Source organism: Artemia sp. Qi Xiang Cuo, chromosome 7 (genome assembly GCF_049724085.1).
Source record: "Artemia sp. Qi Xiang Cuo chromosome 7, ASM4972408v1, whole genome shotgun sequence".
NCBI classification, from domain to species: Eukaryota; Metazoa; Arthropoda; class Branchiopoda; order Anostraca; family Artemiidae; genus Artemia; species Artemia sp. Qi Xiang Cuo.
The window spans coordinates 71519353-71535566 of record NC_142800.1 but is presented as its reverse complement, the minus strand read 5'-3'; the positions used below and the strand labels follow the sequence as shown (position 1 = coordinate 71535566).

The window sequence follows — 16214 nt, the reverse complement described above, 5'->3', positions numbered from 1 at the left end:
CAAGCACATACTTCGTGGAAGTAGGGAGTGGAAAGAGGTCATAAAGAAGGAATTAAAAGAAATTAAAAGCACATACTTCGTGGGAGTAGGGAGTGGGAAGAGGTCATAAAGAAGGATTTAAAAGAAATTAGAAGTACAAACTTCGTGGGAGTAGGGAGTGGAAAGAGGTCTAATATAAAAGAAATTAGAAGTACATACTTCATGGGAGTAGGGAGTGGGAAGAGGTCATAAAGAAGGATTTAAAAGAAATTACAAGTACATACTTCATGCAAGTAAGGAGTGTGAAGAGGTCATAAAGAAGGATAAAAAAAAAATTAGAAGTACATACTTCATGGGAGTAGGGAGTGGGAAGAGGTCATTAAGAAGGATTTAAAAGAAATAAGAAGTACATACTTCGTGGAAGTAGGGAGTGGAAAGAGGTCATAAAGAAGGATTTAAAAGAAACTAAATGTACATACTTCGTGAGAGTATGGAGTGGGAAGAGGTCATGTATACTTCGTGGGAATAAAGGAGTGGGAAGAGGTCATAAAGAAGGATTTAAAAGAAATTAGAAGTACATACTTCGTGGGAGTAGGGAGTGGGAAGAGGTCATTAAGAAGGATTTGAAATAAATTTGAAGTACATACTTCATGAAAGTAGGGAGTGGAAAGAGGTCATAAAGAAGGATTTAAAAGAAATGAAAAGCATATGCTTCGTGGGAGTAGGGAGTGGGAAGAGGTCATAAAGAAGGATTTAAAAGAAATTCGAAGTACATACTTCGTGGGAGTAGGGAGTGGGAAGAGGTCATAAAGCAGGATATAAAAGAAATTACAAGTATACTTCGTGGGAGTAAGGAGTGGGAAAAGGTCTAATATAAAAGAAATTAAGAAGTATACTTCGTGGGAGTAAGGAGTGGGAAGAGGTCATAAAGAAGGATTTAAAAGAAATTAGAAGTACATACTTTGTGGGAGTAGGGGAGTGGGAAGAGGTCATAAAGTAGGATATAAAAGAAATTAGAAGTATACTTCGTGGGAGTAAGGAGTGGGAAGAGGTCATTAAGAAGGATTTAAAAGAAATTTGAAGTACATACTTCGTGAAAGTAGGGAGTGGCAAGAGGTCATAAAGAAGGATTTAAAAGAAATTAAAAGCACATACTTCTTGGGAGTAGGGAGTGGGAAGAGGTCATAATGAAGGATTTAAAAGAAATTAGAAGTACCTACTTCGTGGGAGTAGGGAGTGGGAAGAGGCCATGTATACTTCGTGGGAGTAAGGAGTGGGAAGAGGTCATAAAGAAGGATTTATAAGAAATTAGAAGTACATACTTCGGGGGAGTAGGGAGTGGGAAGAGGCCATGTATACTTCGTGGTAGTATGGAGTGGGAAGAGGTCATAAAGAAGGATTTAGAAGAAATTAAAAGTACATACTTCGTGGAAGTAGGGAGTGGGAAGAGGTCATAAAGAAGGATTTAAAAGAAATTAGAAGTATAAACTTCGTGGGAGTAGGAAGTGGGAAGAGGTCATTAAGAAGGATTTAAAAGAAATTACAAGCACATACTTCGTGGAAGTAGGGAGTGGAAAGAGGTCATAAAGAAGGAATTAAAAGAAATTAAAAGCACATACTTCGTGGGAGTAGGGAGTGGGAAGAGGTCATAAAGAAGGATTTAAAAGAAATTAGAAGTACAAACTTCGTGGGAGTAGGGAGTGGAAAGAGGTCTAATATAAAAGAAATTAGAAGTACATACTTCATGGGAGTAGGGAGTGGGAAGAGGTCATAAAGAAGGATTTAAAAGAAATTACAAGTACATACTTCATGCAAGTAAGGAGTGTGAAGAGGTCATAAAGAAGGATAAAAAAAAAATTAGAAGTACATACTTCATGGGAGTAGGGAAGAAGTCATAAAGAAGGATATAAAAGAAATTAGAAGTATACTTCGCGGGAGTGGGAAGAGGTCATAAAAAAGTGGGAGTGGGGAAGAGGCCATGTATACTTCTTGGAAGTAAGGAGTGGGAAGAGGTCATAAAGAAGGATTTAATAGAAATTAGATGTATACTTCGTGGGAGTAGGGAGTGGGAAGAGGCCATGTATACTTCGTTGAAGTAAGGAGTGGGAAGCGGTCATAAAGAAGGATTTAAAAGAAATTAAAAGTACATAGTTCGTGGGAGTAGGGAGTGGGAAGAGATTATTAAGAAGGATATAAAAGAAATTAAAAGTATACTTCGTGGGAGTAGAGTGGGAAGAGGTCATAAAGAAGTATTTAAAAGAAATTAAAAGTACATACTTCGTGGAAGTAGGGAGTGGGAAGAGGTCATAAAGAAGGATTTACAAGAAATTAGAAGTACATACTTCGTTGGAGTAAGGAGTGGGAGGAGGTCATTAAGAAGGATTTAAAAGACATTAGAAGTACATACTTCGTGGGAGTAGGGAGTTGGAAGAGGTCATAAAGAAGAATTTTAAAGAAATTAGAAGTATATATTTCGTGGGAGTAGGGAGTGGGAAGAGGCCATGTATACTACGTGGGAGTAAGGAGTGGGAAGAGGTCATAATGAAGGATTTAAAAGAAATTAGAAGTACATACTTCGTGGGAGTAGGGAGTGGGAAGATGCCATAAAGAAGGATTTAAAAGAAATAAGAATCACATACTTCGTGGAAGTAGGGAGTGGAAAGAGGTCATAAAGAAGGAATTAAAAGAATTTAAAAGCACATACTTCGTGGGAGCAGGGAGTGGGAAGAGGTCATAAAGAAGGATTTAAAAGAAATTAGAAGTAAATACTTCATGGGAGTAGGGAGTGGGAAGAGGCCATGTATACTTCGTGGGAGTAAGGGGTAGGAAGAGGTCATAATGAAGGATTTAAAAGAAATTAGAAATACATACTTCGTGGGAGTAGGGAGTGGGAAGAGGCCATAAAGAAGGATTTAAAAGAAATCAGAAGTACATACTTCGTGGGAGTAGGGAGTGGGAGGAGGTCATTCAGAAGGATTTAAAAGAAATAACAAGCACATACTTCGTGGAAGTAGGGAGTGGAAAGAGGTCATAAAGAAGGAATTAAAAGAAATTAAAAGCACATACTTCGTGGGAGTAGGGAGTGGGAAGAGGTCATAAAGAAGGATTTAAAAGAAATTAGAAGTACAAACTTCGTGGGAGTAGGGAGTGGAAAGCGGTCTAATATAAAATAAATTAGAAGTACATACTTCGTGGGAGTAGGGAGTGGGAAGAGGCCATGTATACTTCGTGGGAGAAAGGAGTGGGAAGAGGTCATAAAGAAGAATTTAAAAGAAATTAAAAGTACATACTTCGTGGAAGTAGGGAGTGGGAAGAGGTCATTAAGAAAGATTTAAAAGAAATTAAAAGTACATACTTCGTGGAAGTAGGGAGTGGGAAGAGGTCATAAAGAAGGATTTAAAAGAAATTAGACGTACATACTTCGTGGGAGTAGGGAGTGGGAATATGTCATAAAGAAGGATTTAAAAGAAATCAAAATCCCATACTTCGTTGGAGTAGGGAGTTGGAAGAGGTCATAAAGAAGGATTTAAAAGAAATTAAAAGCACATACTTCGTGGGAGTAGGGAGTGGGAAGAGGTCATAAAGAAGGATTTAAAACAAATTGTAAGTACATACTTCGTGGGAGTAGGGAGTGGGAAGAGGTCATAAAGCAGGATATAAAATAAATTAGAAGTATACTTCGTTGGAGTAAGGAGTGGGAAGAAGTCATAAAGAATGATTTAAAGGAAATTAAAAGTACATACTTCATGGAAGTTGGGAGTGGGAAGAGGTCATAAAGAAGGATTTAAAAGAAATTAGAAGTACATACTTCGTGGGAGTAAGGAGTGGGAAGAGGTCATAAAGAAAAATTTAAAAGAAATTAAAAGTACATACTTTTGCGAAGTAGGGAGTGGGAAGAGGTCATAAAGAAGGATTTAAAAGAAACTAGAAGTACATACTTCGTGCGAGTAGAAAGTGGGAAGAGGTCATTAAGAAGGATATAAAAGAAATTAGAAGTATACTTAGTGGGAGCAAGGAGTGGGGAGAGGTCATAAAGAAGGATTTAGAAGAAATTAAAAGTACATACTTCGTGGAAGTAGGGAGTGGGAAGAGGTCATCAAGAAGGATTTAAAACAAATTAGAAGTACATACTTCGTGGGGAGTGGGATGACGTCATAAAGAAATTAGCAGAATATAGTTCGTGGGAGTAGGGAGTGGGAAGAGGTCATTAAAAAGGTTTTAAAAAAATTAGAAGTACATACTTCGTGGAAGTAGGGAGCGGGAAGAGGTCATCAAGAAGGATTTAAAAGTAATTAGAAGTACATACTTCGTGGGGAGTGGGATGACGTCATAAAGAAATTAGAAGTACATACTTCGTGGGAGTAGAGAGTGGGAAGAGGTCATAAAAAAGGTTTTAAAAGAAATAAGAAGTATACTTCGTGGGGAGTGGGATGACGTCATAAAGAAATTAGAAGCATATAGTTCGTAGGAGTAGGGAGTGGAAAGAGGTCATAAAAAAGGTTTTAAAAGAAATTAGAAGTACATATTTCCTGGGAGTGGGATCACGTCATAAAAAAGTTTTAAAAGAAATTAGAAGCTCGTACTTCATGGGAGCGGGTAAAAAAATTAAGCTTTGAATAGATTGGGCTGGAAGAACATGGCCCCAGGCATTTTGTTGCTGTGGTGAGTTATAATGCTAGCACTGGATATAGCTTCATAGAACCAGGATTTTTTCAATAAACCATTTCTTGATCCCTAAAAAAAACAGGCCTTATATATAATTAACAAACCAGAAAAGATCAATTATTTTAATATTGCAGAAAATATCTTTCCGTTAAACGATAATCAACATAAATAATTATAATACAAAAAGGAAAAGAAATGAGGCACTTTCATCCAATTAAGCCATTCTGCATTCCATGCGGCGTCGAGCAGTGTCTTCATCTCGATTGTTTTCTTCGCTACCATCAGACTCCTCACCGTTGTCTACAGTCGCACTATCGTTAACCTATATACACGTAAAAAAGGTTATTAATGTATTACTTTACTATAAACACAAATATCAATACTGCGTCAGCACCATCTATACAACCAAACAAAAATCGAATAAAAGCGAACAATTTTGAGAAAATAAAACTAACAATTAAAATCTATGTAAGAAATCAAGAGGATTCGGGATATAAGATAAAGATATAAAAGGTAAGTAATTCTAACTTTTGCATATGGAATAATAGCAGGGGCATTAGCATAGATCTCAAAATAAGTTCCAGAATCCAACCATCATTAATTATAATTTATTACATGCTTAGTTTTAATTCGTTTGCATGGATGAACTCGATTCAAGTTTGAAACTTCAATATCGTTTCTGAATCGTTTCTTATATGACATAGTTTTACGACGCCAGACGATATTATAGGGAATTTGTAAGAATATTACTTGTAGGCGATTATGTATTATTAAGCAAAAACTAAAATCTTACAGTAAAAAAAAATCGGATTTTATATTCTGTATGAAACAAGTGTAGGAGACATAATTCCCTTTATTTTTTTATTTAATTCCTTGTTTAAAATAATAATCATAGAAAAAATAGCAAGCTAACGCTTAAGATGTCAATTTATCCGTCTAAAATTTGGAGTAGGGGGCTACTTGTGAAGTCCTGAACAAAAATGAGGAAGAGGAGGGGACCTCTTTTCCTTTTTACCTCTCAAAATGTCAGTATATTGGGTTAGTTTAGAAAAGGAGGGTTAAACGTGTAATTCTAAACACAAGTATCAAACACCAATCTCTTTTATTTTTACTACTTAAAATGTCAACATATTTTGCTAAAGTTTGATGGGAAGAGTCGAATGTGTAATGCTAGTGAAAATGCAATTCTATTTTCGCTTTAAGGTTTTGAAACGTCAAAAATTTTAGTAAATTTGGGGAGGGAAAATCAAATCTGTTAATTATCAGTAGCCTAGTGAAAAAAGCCAGAGCATAACAGGATTCTCTTTTCAATCTTACACCTTAAAATGCAATTTTTTCTATAGTTTGGACGAGAGGATAAACTTTATAATCTCAATGGAAAACAAATCTGTCTTCCAATTTCAATGTGTTTTGATTTTAATTCTGTTTTCAATTGAAAACAAATTTTTTTCAACTTTACTGCTTAAAATCTCATTAGCGTAAAATACAAATATGAAAGTTTCCCTAAATAAAAAAAATTTGAGAAGTATCTGGTTTTGGAGAGCCTTTCAAGCGTATAGGCTAGGAGCAGTCACGTGACCAGTCTGAGTGAGATCACACAGTTAGTGGGGTCTCAGAGCGTAGTATCTCAGTTAATTTCAGTTCTTATGAATACACCAGCAGCTACTATCATTTACCCTCCTCAGAGACCACGGTAAGCTATAGTTGAATATAACAAGTACATTAAAACAAAAACAGCCAGAAAAGTGAATCTAAATGTTTGCAAAGTTCAAAGGTTAGAACGACTATTGCAAATTGTCGTAACTTACGCCAGAAATAGTAGAAGGATGGAACAACCCCTAGGTTTTCATAATCAGCAATAGAATTTTTTTTATTGGTAGGGCTAGATGGAATTAGTTGTTATTTGTTTTTCCTCTCAAAGACAAACTCGTCTGTGATAATTAAAAGTGCGACATATGTCATTTTTGTCGAAAATGAGTTATGTATGTGTTATGGCTAAACTAAGCACGAGAAACCGAATTGTCTAGTCAAAATTGTTCTATCTTGTACCGTTACGAAGATAAAAGGAAATATAGGCTTTAAGTTACATTAAGTTACAAGCCTTAAGTTAAATTAAGTTACAAGCCTTAAGCCTTAAGTTATATAAGAGGATTATCTTATGGAGCTATAACAAGGGGGCCTGCCAGTTCATTCAATGCTCTCAGCCGAATAACATCGTTTTCATGCGAGCCCGTTAAAATATAAGTGAATTATACACCTGTTGTGACGTAATAAACTAGATGTTATTAATGCGATTGTCTCCTTGGATGGTGCTAATTTGGTCTTGCAGCTTAAATGGACATAATTGATAATGGATTAACAACCAATTGATAATGGATATAACAACTTAAATATAATTAAATTACGCACCTGTTGTGACGTTATAAACTAATTGCTATTAGTGTGATTGTGTTCTCGGCTGGTTTTTGCTAATTTGTTCTAACAATTTAAATGGGGAAAACTAAGAAAAGACATATGGATCTAGAATCCACTCGTGAATCCACTGATAGTGCAACGATACACGAATCAATTCAAAGCCTCGCAACAAATATTCAACAAATATCCACTGTGACAAAATTCAAGCAGAAATACAAGAACTGAGAAGTGAAATGTTAGAAATCAGAGGTGAGATAAGTAATCTGTCATCAAGGACCCAAAATTTGGAAAGTTACAAAAAAGTTCACGATGACGCAATCGCTAATCTACAGAAGGAGGTTGAGGACCTCCGGCTATCACCGAACCAGTCCTATGATAACCCCAGCCTAAGACCCTTAAAAAATAAGGTACTGATCTTAGAAAATGCTGACCGACTAAGCAACGTCATAGCCCGGAACCTAAAGTTCGACGAAAGAAGAGGGCATGGAAAAAATTGGTGAATTATTGCGGAAATTACATATTCAATGCGAATTCCAGGTCACTAAATTAAATGAAAAATTCACTAAAATCCAACTTCACAACTTTAAGGGTAAGTTTCAGATTTTGCAAGCAAACACACTACTTCGCTATCAAGTTTTTAGGGAAAAAGCCTGCGATGATAATTGTCCGGTATTCTATAAATTGCATTTATCCAACGGTATGAGCAAGTCTGTCCGAGATATTTGTTCATCCCTCCTGAAGAAGAAAAGTGAACTGAAACAGATGGGATTTCAGGCTTGGATTCCTCCAGTAGTCCCACCAATCCTATGCTATATTGACCAAGATGGAGAGAAGAAAAAGATGGATTGGTTCCAAGTAAAACCAAAATGACTTTTTCTTTGTGTGGTCAATTAACATAACTTAGCTGATAAGTAAATATTTTCTTTGTGATATTTTGATTTTTTTTTTCCGATATGGTGTGATTTAACCACAGTTTATATAATATACCAGTAAGTTTACCCAGATGATTTCTGGCTCTTCATTCTCGGTGCGAACAAAAAGTTCCTCCCACTTATTTCTGCACTTATTGTCCACTTATTGGTTGAGCCGGGCAAGTGGTTTTGTCAGTACTTGTTCCGTAGGTGATTATTCTTTGTCCACCCGTGAAAAGATCTAATGCCGCTTATGTTTATATCTGCAAAAACGTTCTCTGGAGCACTCGCACCTCGGTCCGGGTTTTTATAATGGGTGAGATAGGGAAAGATCATACTGGATAATTATATAAACTGTGTGATTTAACGGTACAGGGGCTTGTAGCTGAATGACATGATATCGTCCACGAGAATAAACCCATTTAGTGTGAGTTTTAGTGCTTTTAGTTTTTTATGGGAGAGGCTTGAGGGGGGGATGCTCCTTTGCGTGAGGTCGATGCACAATAATGTTTAGTCAAGTTAATGTGAGCCCTGCATATAGGCTGGAAGAATTTGAAAGAAAATCTGGCGTTCTTAGTAATGTATTCCAAACGCCCCTAGCCGATGATAATAATAAATTTTTTAACTCTTTTTTAGTTCCCCCTAATAAATATTTGTTTTCTCATGAAGTAGTTCATAAAAACTCAAATATGAGGAGAATATATTTTTGAAACTGTCGTGGATGGAGGAGCGGGCAAGGTGCAATTGAAATTTTTTTATTTGAATCGGGTACGGATATTCTTGGAGTTTGCAAAACATTTTTAGATCAAAGTTCGGGAAATAAAAATAATATTAGCGATTTCCCATTTTTTCATGTAAGCAGAAATCGAAAAAAGCAAGGTGGTTTAGAAAAACTAGTTAAAAATTATATTCCGGCACGGATGAAAGAAGAATTTCTATATCTGAAAACTGAAATGATTTTTGAAAGCTGTATTGTTGAATGTTTTTTACCAAATAATGAAATTTTTTAAATTGCTGTAATTTATCGCCCTCCCTCATCTAGCATGGCAGACTTTATTGATAAATTTGAAAATACGTTAAGTGCAATATCAGATCTTCGAATGCCATTTTTCATCCTTGGGGACTTCAATACTGACTTGATGGGATGTCTCCCATCAAGCCAGCAAGGAATTGACCGACATGTCCTTCAATTTTTAGAGTGTAACCTTTCTCATGGTATGAACCCAGTATGTTCTATTCCGACACGAACAACAAATTCTTCTTTTTCTCTGATTGATAACATTTTTGCACCTTATCCATGTGAAGCTACATTCGTGGTTATGGATGATACATCTGATCATTGTATTTTAATGTCAGATTTCATAGCGCAAAAAATAGTCAATAAAGAAAATACTATGAAGAGGAAAAATTTCTCACAAGTAAATTTGAATGAACGGAAGTTTCATCTTAGCAATGTAGATTGGAGTTAAGTTACTAATGAGAATGACCCAAATAATTCCTTAGATATACTTTATCGAATCTTAAATGAAAAACTGCACCTTCACTCCCCATTTAAAACTACATATTGGAAAAGAACCTTGCCAAAAAAACATTGTTTGTTTTTATAACTTTTAAAATATAAAAACGAAAAAACTCGGCTGTATAAGACAAAAATGAAGTAGCCCTCAGCCCACAATTTAGAACGATTCAAAAATTATAAAAATTCTCAGTTAGAAATTGTACGAACTAGGGAGCAATTTTATTACAAAAATTCATTTAAAAAATCTGATTCACCTCAAACTATATAGAATTTAATCAAGGAAAAAATTGGAAATAATACTAAGACACCACACCCTGAAGCGATCATAAATGAAAATGGTGTTGAATTGAAGGGGAAGGATATTGTTGCAGATTATTTTTCTCATATTAATACTACTGTTAAACTGAATTCCCCGGAAATCCGTTTTATTCATATAAAGATTACCTCCAGCCATCTGAAAATTCTAGTATGTTCCTGGTCCCTGTTACTTTCGGCGAATTTCAGAAAGTAATTACGAATTTAAAAAGTGGCAATTCCCTAGGTCTAGATGGGATCTCCAAAAATATTCTGAAAGAAATTGCTTCTGTAATCCATGTTCCATTGCTTCATATTTTAAATGCATCTATATCATCAGGGATCTTTCCAGAAGTTTGGAAATCTGCACGAGTTATTCCAATTCATAAGAAAGCTCAAACTTTATATGTCTTTCTCAATATACTTAATCTTAAACAACTGAAAGACCTGGATACAGCAATTACGATATTATGATATTCAATCTTCAACAAATTATTTCCATAATTTGGGTATAATTGAGATTCCCATTTCTCTTGCCCACCCCGTCCGCTCCAAGAAGTATCGCCTTACTCCAATTAAATCAGAAAGAGCTAGGCTACATTCTCAGTCAGATTCCACATTCCTCATATTGTAAATGAACTTAATTCAGTAGAAATGTTCCCAAGTTTCAAGAGCAGATCTTCTTTGAAAAAACATATTTCAAAAAAGGTTCTTTGTCTGGATGTTGGGATTGATGAATAATTGATATTAGTATTAATTGTGTTGTGGTGTTCTCGCGCTGGTGTGGCCTCCTCTGTTATCTGCAACCTTGTATGTTTTTTTTTTCTTTTTTTTATATCCTGTATTTGTTATTTCGGCATTTTCTTATATTTGTTTGTGGCCGACATATCGAGCCCTGCTCTCCGTCAACCAGTTTAGAAATTTATGTCATGTGTTTTTGTCAATAAAAGATTTTGATCTTAATCTTGCCATTTGTCTCCTTTTTCGTCAACGAAAAAGGAGAAGCGACATAAAATGGAATAATTTTGAATTGGCTCCTAGTTGAGTTTAATTTATACCAATGAAAAGAGAATAACAAGTTGGTTTAGAATATGTTCCCTCCATCTTAATTAGTCTCATCCTTCAGAGCAACACCAGCCGACAAACTTTTTTCCCTTTTTTGGTTCTCCTGAAAATTCAATAAATGGCACATACGGCACTTGAAATTATCCCAGCCGAACTATTATCAGATTTTGTGTACTTTATGCCAGGAATTAAATCCGTGATTCCCAACGTGAGGCACAGGACCTACCGGCGGGACATGACAAAATTTGGGTGATCATGGGCAGGACGTTCATTCTTCGGCTGACTATATTTTAGAGCCTAAATTTTGAAAAATAAAAAAACATTTTTCATATGAATGAGACACAACATTCAAATGCATTTAAAGAGAAAAAAAGATGCATGATAGCATTGCAATGACAATATGCATTATATAAAAGGTGTTGTATTCAGGCAATATTGTTCATTTGTATAAAATATGCCCAGAGGACAACCCAAAAAAGATACCGAGTTAATTGCCTTTTAAGCCTCCTTCAGATGAATACACGAAAAAATTCAAATAAATAATTGAAATATTATAAGGGAGCATCAGGATTACAGAAACGCCTAGTCGGGGTATTGCCTAAAATCGGTTGGGAGCCAATGAATTACATAATTCAGAGCATCTGAATAATAAACTGACAATAAACTGAATAATAAACTTATAATAAGCTGATAATAAGCTGATAATAAACTGATAATAAACTGAATAATAAACTGATAATAAACTGAATAATAAACTGATCATAAACTGACAATAAACTGAATAATAAACTGATAATATACTGATAATAAACTGAATAATAAACTGATAATAAAGAAGAATAAACTGACCCTCCTCCTTCTTTCAGTTCTATTCAGGTGTCTCCACAACATCCAAAGAAGTTCTCCATCAATTGAATCAGCTGCTCTAGACCCATCATTTTCTCTTTCGTCAAAATTGCTGCCTATAACTTCTTTAATCAGTACCGTTTTGTCATTTTCCTGTCCAATCGGTGCCCACACCTTAATGTCATCATCTAACCCGCTAGTGGCCAAAATTGGAAATGAAGGATGAGGCTCAAGGACGTTCACCTAGAATCCCGAATAGTAACCATAGAAACACACATGAACAACAAATAAAAAATTAATTACCCACTAACAACAAATTGGAAAATATTGAAGTTGTACCTATGACATCGATACCAATAAATTTTATTATTGTATTTAAATAAATTCAATTAAAAGGTTTGTTTTTTAACTTCAAAAAATGGAGTGAAGAATGGTCCAGAAAATTCAATCACGATCTTTAAAGTAAATCAAATAAAAAACAAAGTTTTTTTCAAATAAAGTAAGAGCAACATTATAGCTAAACACTAACAGAGATTACACTGTAAATGAGGGGGACAGTCACCTCTTCACTATTCTGATAAAGACTTATATTGGTTTAGTGTAAATATTTAAATATTGTTTAATTAAATGAAAGAATTGTTTTAACTTTATATACTCTCTCTTGTTAAATTAGAAAAAAAGAACTAGAGACATTTACGAATAAGGATACGTAAATCCAATCAATACGTTTAAAAAACCAGTCATAGCGAAAATAATCCGAAAAGTGGACCGGCAGCTGCAACGATTGTTTGAATTTATTCATTGGAAACTTACACAAACCAAAAACTAAGAAAAATAGGAAATTGAATCTTTAATTAAAATGCCTTCATTTGCAGTTTTTGCTAGAATCAAGTGCAAAAAAAACCTGAATGAAAAATCAGCAAAAAATAAGCTATAAACATATGGCAACAAAAAACTAAAGAATGAGTAGTTTTCTTTGAAAACAAACAGACTTTTAATTTTTGAATTATTGCAGACGAGCAGAATAGTCAAACTTAAATGATTAGTTTGTCTTATTTGTTTTCACGATTCAACGTGGCAACACTGACAAAATATGATGCAGCCCTAAAAACGTCACATTTTTGAAGTAGCCAAAGGAAATCTGAAAGGAAATCTTAGAAAACCACTGTTTTTAGGACGAATTCAACTAAGAAGAGTCAAGATTTGAGTACCAAATGCGTCAAATTTTTATTTGATGCACTTGGTACTCAAACAGTAAAACCTAAAAATAGAAGAAAAAAGAAGCAGTTATCCTTCTTAGACGGCCATATAATACTGATAATACTGAAAGTAGCATATGAGTTATTTCTAGTTTCCAAATTTTGTCTGAATGACCAACATTTCAAAACTTATATTATTTAAAAAAATTTATATTAATAAATACTTTTATAAATATTAAGTAATAAATAAACTGAAAGTAAATAACTAAATCAAAAATATCTATTACAGCTGACTATCTTAATAACCAACGAAGTACTTTTTAAAAGCTCACTCAAAATTGAACAACCCACCTTATAAAGGGAAAAAAATAATTGTCATATGGCTCCAGCTGGCGAAAGGATTAGGCCTACTAATTAATCAATAGACAAAAGGTTGCTAATAAGGATGGCAAGCAGTGGGCTCACCTGTATTTACACATGCTGAAAGGAGACTAGTAGTATGTAATAGAATGTATATTGATACCGAGACAAACGTATATTTAATTGAGGCTCTATCCTTGCATGGTCGCCAACTATTAAGGAAAAACAACCAAAAACCAGCAAAGATACCAAGAGATACCAGCAAAGATACCTAGAGATACCAGCAAAGATACCTAGAGAGTAGACGAGCTCGACCAATTTGGTCAATAAACTTACACATCTTCATCTGCTCAGGCATCTAGGTTGGATTTCCACTCCTAATATTTGAGTATCAAAAATTATCAAATTTGAACGAATCCAACTCTTCTTAGTTGGATTCGTTCCTAAAAACAGTGGTTTTCTAAGATTTGGTCAATAAAACCATTTCAATCGTAATTATTATAGAATCATGTGACGTCCACAAAAAGACTACTTACTTTTCCCCTGATTTCAATTTGGAGTTCTATGACAATCGATGTTTTAACTTTTACTAACTCTCTCTCTCTCTTATTGTTTGTCTTACTCTTTTAACTCTCTTTCTTATTCTTTTAAAACCTTTTTTATTGTATCTTAACTTACACATCTTCATCTGCTCAATTATCTAGGTTGGATTTCCACTCCTAATACGTTCCAAAAAAAGGGAAAAAAAAGGAGAAAACTAAAAAAGTAAGCTTACCACACCGTTGGCGTCCCCAGGAAGAATGTTTACAATCGCCTCCGTTTCTTTGTCCCAAAAGAAAACATGACCACAATCTGACCCAGAAATGACGTATTCACTATTCGGTCCAAAAAAATTTACACCTTTCACTAAATTAGATAAACACATTCATGTAAATAAAACTAAATGAAATAATTATGTAATAATTTGAATACAATAATTTAATCAGTTACGTAATAATAAAATTACTATTAATTAACTAAGTAAATAATAGTTAATTAGCTCATTACTTAATTAACTATTATAATAAAGTTAAGTAATTAATTACTTATGTATAACGATAAAATAATAATATAAAACATAAATAAAAATGATACAATAATAAATAATAATAAATTACAAATTGTAAATATACAAAATAATGAAATAATAGAATAATAATATGAAACTGAGAACAAGAAGAAATTGGCCCAGAAATAACGTATTCGCTATTATGCCCAAAAAATTGACACCTTCACTAAATTAAACAAACACATTATTGTAAATAAAACTAAATAAAAAAATAAAAAAAAATAATTGAGAACAAGAAACAAAAAAGTAAACGAAATAATGATGTAATAATACAAATATAATAATTCAATTAATTACGCAATAATAAAATTAATATTAATTAAAGAAATAATAGCTACCTAACTCATTACTTATTTAATTATTATAATAAAATCAAGTAATTAATTAACTATGTATAATAATAAATAATATAACAAATAAATAAAATTAGTAACATAATAATAAAGCATAGTAGAATACATACACATACTAAATGAAATAATAGTAAAATAAACGAATAGTTCGTGGTACCAAACTGTAAGTAACCCGGCTCAATAGTAACCGAAACTCTAAAAAACGGGATTTTGAAACCAACAGATACATCAAAAGAATCAAATTTTGATGCTGATTTCAAATATATAAGTTTCGTCAAGTTTAGTCCTACCCACCAAAAGTTACGCACCTGAGAAAATTTGGCTGATTTTCGAAAAAAGGAGGAAATACCCCCTAAAAGGTATAGAACCTTAATGAAAATCACACCATCAGATTCAGCGCATCAGAGAACCCTACTGTAGAGGTTTCAAGCTCCTATCTGCAAAATGTAGAATTTTGCATATTTTGCCAGAAGAAAGACCACGGATGCGTGTTTCTTTGTTTTTTGCTTTTTTGTTTTTTTTTTCCCAAGGGTGATTTTATCGAACAAGTGGTCCTAGAATATCGTGGGAGGACGCATTGGAACGGAAATTAAAAGTTCGAGTGCCCTTTTTAAGTGACAAAAAATGGAGGGCAACTAGGCCTCCTCCCACGCTCATTTTTTTCCCAGAATCATCCGATCAAAACTTTGAGACATCCATTTTATCAGTATGGTCGAAAATATAATAACTATGTCTTTTAGGATGACTTCATCCCCCAAAGTCCACGGGGGGAGGGCTGAAAGTTATGAACTTTACCCATTATCAAGGAGGCACACTTGTGCCTCTATAAAGAGGCGACCCACCACAATGTTAAGCGATTTCAGGTCCTAGAGGTCGCAGAGAGACGGCGGTAATTGCATTTTGTAGCCCAAGCTCAAACTAAGAAACTTGCAAAATTTCATCCTCCTCCGACTTTATCTTCATGGAGTAAACTGGGCCGGAAGTTTCAACCCTCCCACCACAGCCCCCCTTTAACGTTGTCCGATTGGGCTGAAATTTAGAGGTTAAGCTTTCCTAGGGCCCGGGAGCTTATCCTAGCTCAAACCAATCACTCCTTCCCTGTTTAAAAAAAAACAAATCGAGCCACTTAAAAGTCATCATTTCTTTTTTTTTTCTTATCACCGCCTACTGGCCACAGTTGGCAACTGATCCGGATGAATGAGGACTTAGTTGAAGTCGACATTGACCTCATAGGACCGGTTTATACTTTCAGACCGAAAAAATTATCCCCCCAATTTACATTTACGAAAAACCTCGTTTTCCTATAAGAACCCGCTATAAGCCGGCTAGCCCGCGAAAACACGGGCTCGTTTTCCGATAAGAGCCCGCAAGCAATTTCCGGTCCTAGTGGTTGCAGAGAGACAGCGGTAATCGCATTTTGTAGCCCACGCTCAAACTAAGAAACGTGCAAAATTTCACCCCCTCAGACTTTATCAAGGAGGCACACTTGTGCCTCTATAC

The 16214-nt window shown here is 34.5% G+C and overlaps 1 protein-coding gene across 2 annotated transcripts in view; it reads right to left on the bottom strand.

Moving 5' to 3' along the window:
- Positions 1-4752: 4752 nt before the first annotated feature.
- LOC148950654 (DDB1- and CUL4-associated factor 8-like) overlaps positions 4753-16214 on the bottom strand; it is a 105150-nt gene continuing 93688 nt past the window's right edge. For both annotated transcript variants that reach the window (XM_089092541.1, XM_089092542.1), the window contains exons 9-11: positions 14029-14159; positions 11698-11937; positions 4753-4966 (exon numbers count right to left, since the gene is read on the bottom strand). In XM_089092541.1, the coding sequence (XP_088948667.1) occupies positions 4859-4966; positions 11698-11937; positions 14029-14159 (479 nt within the window). In that variant the 3' untranslated portion in view covers positions 4753-4858. The remainder of the gene's footprint in view (positions 4967-11697; positions 11938-14028; positions 14160-16214) is intronic.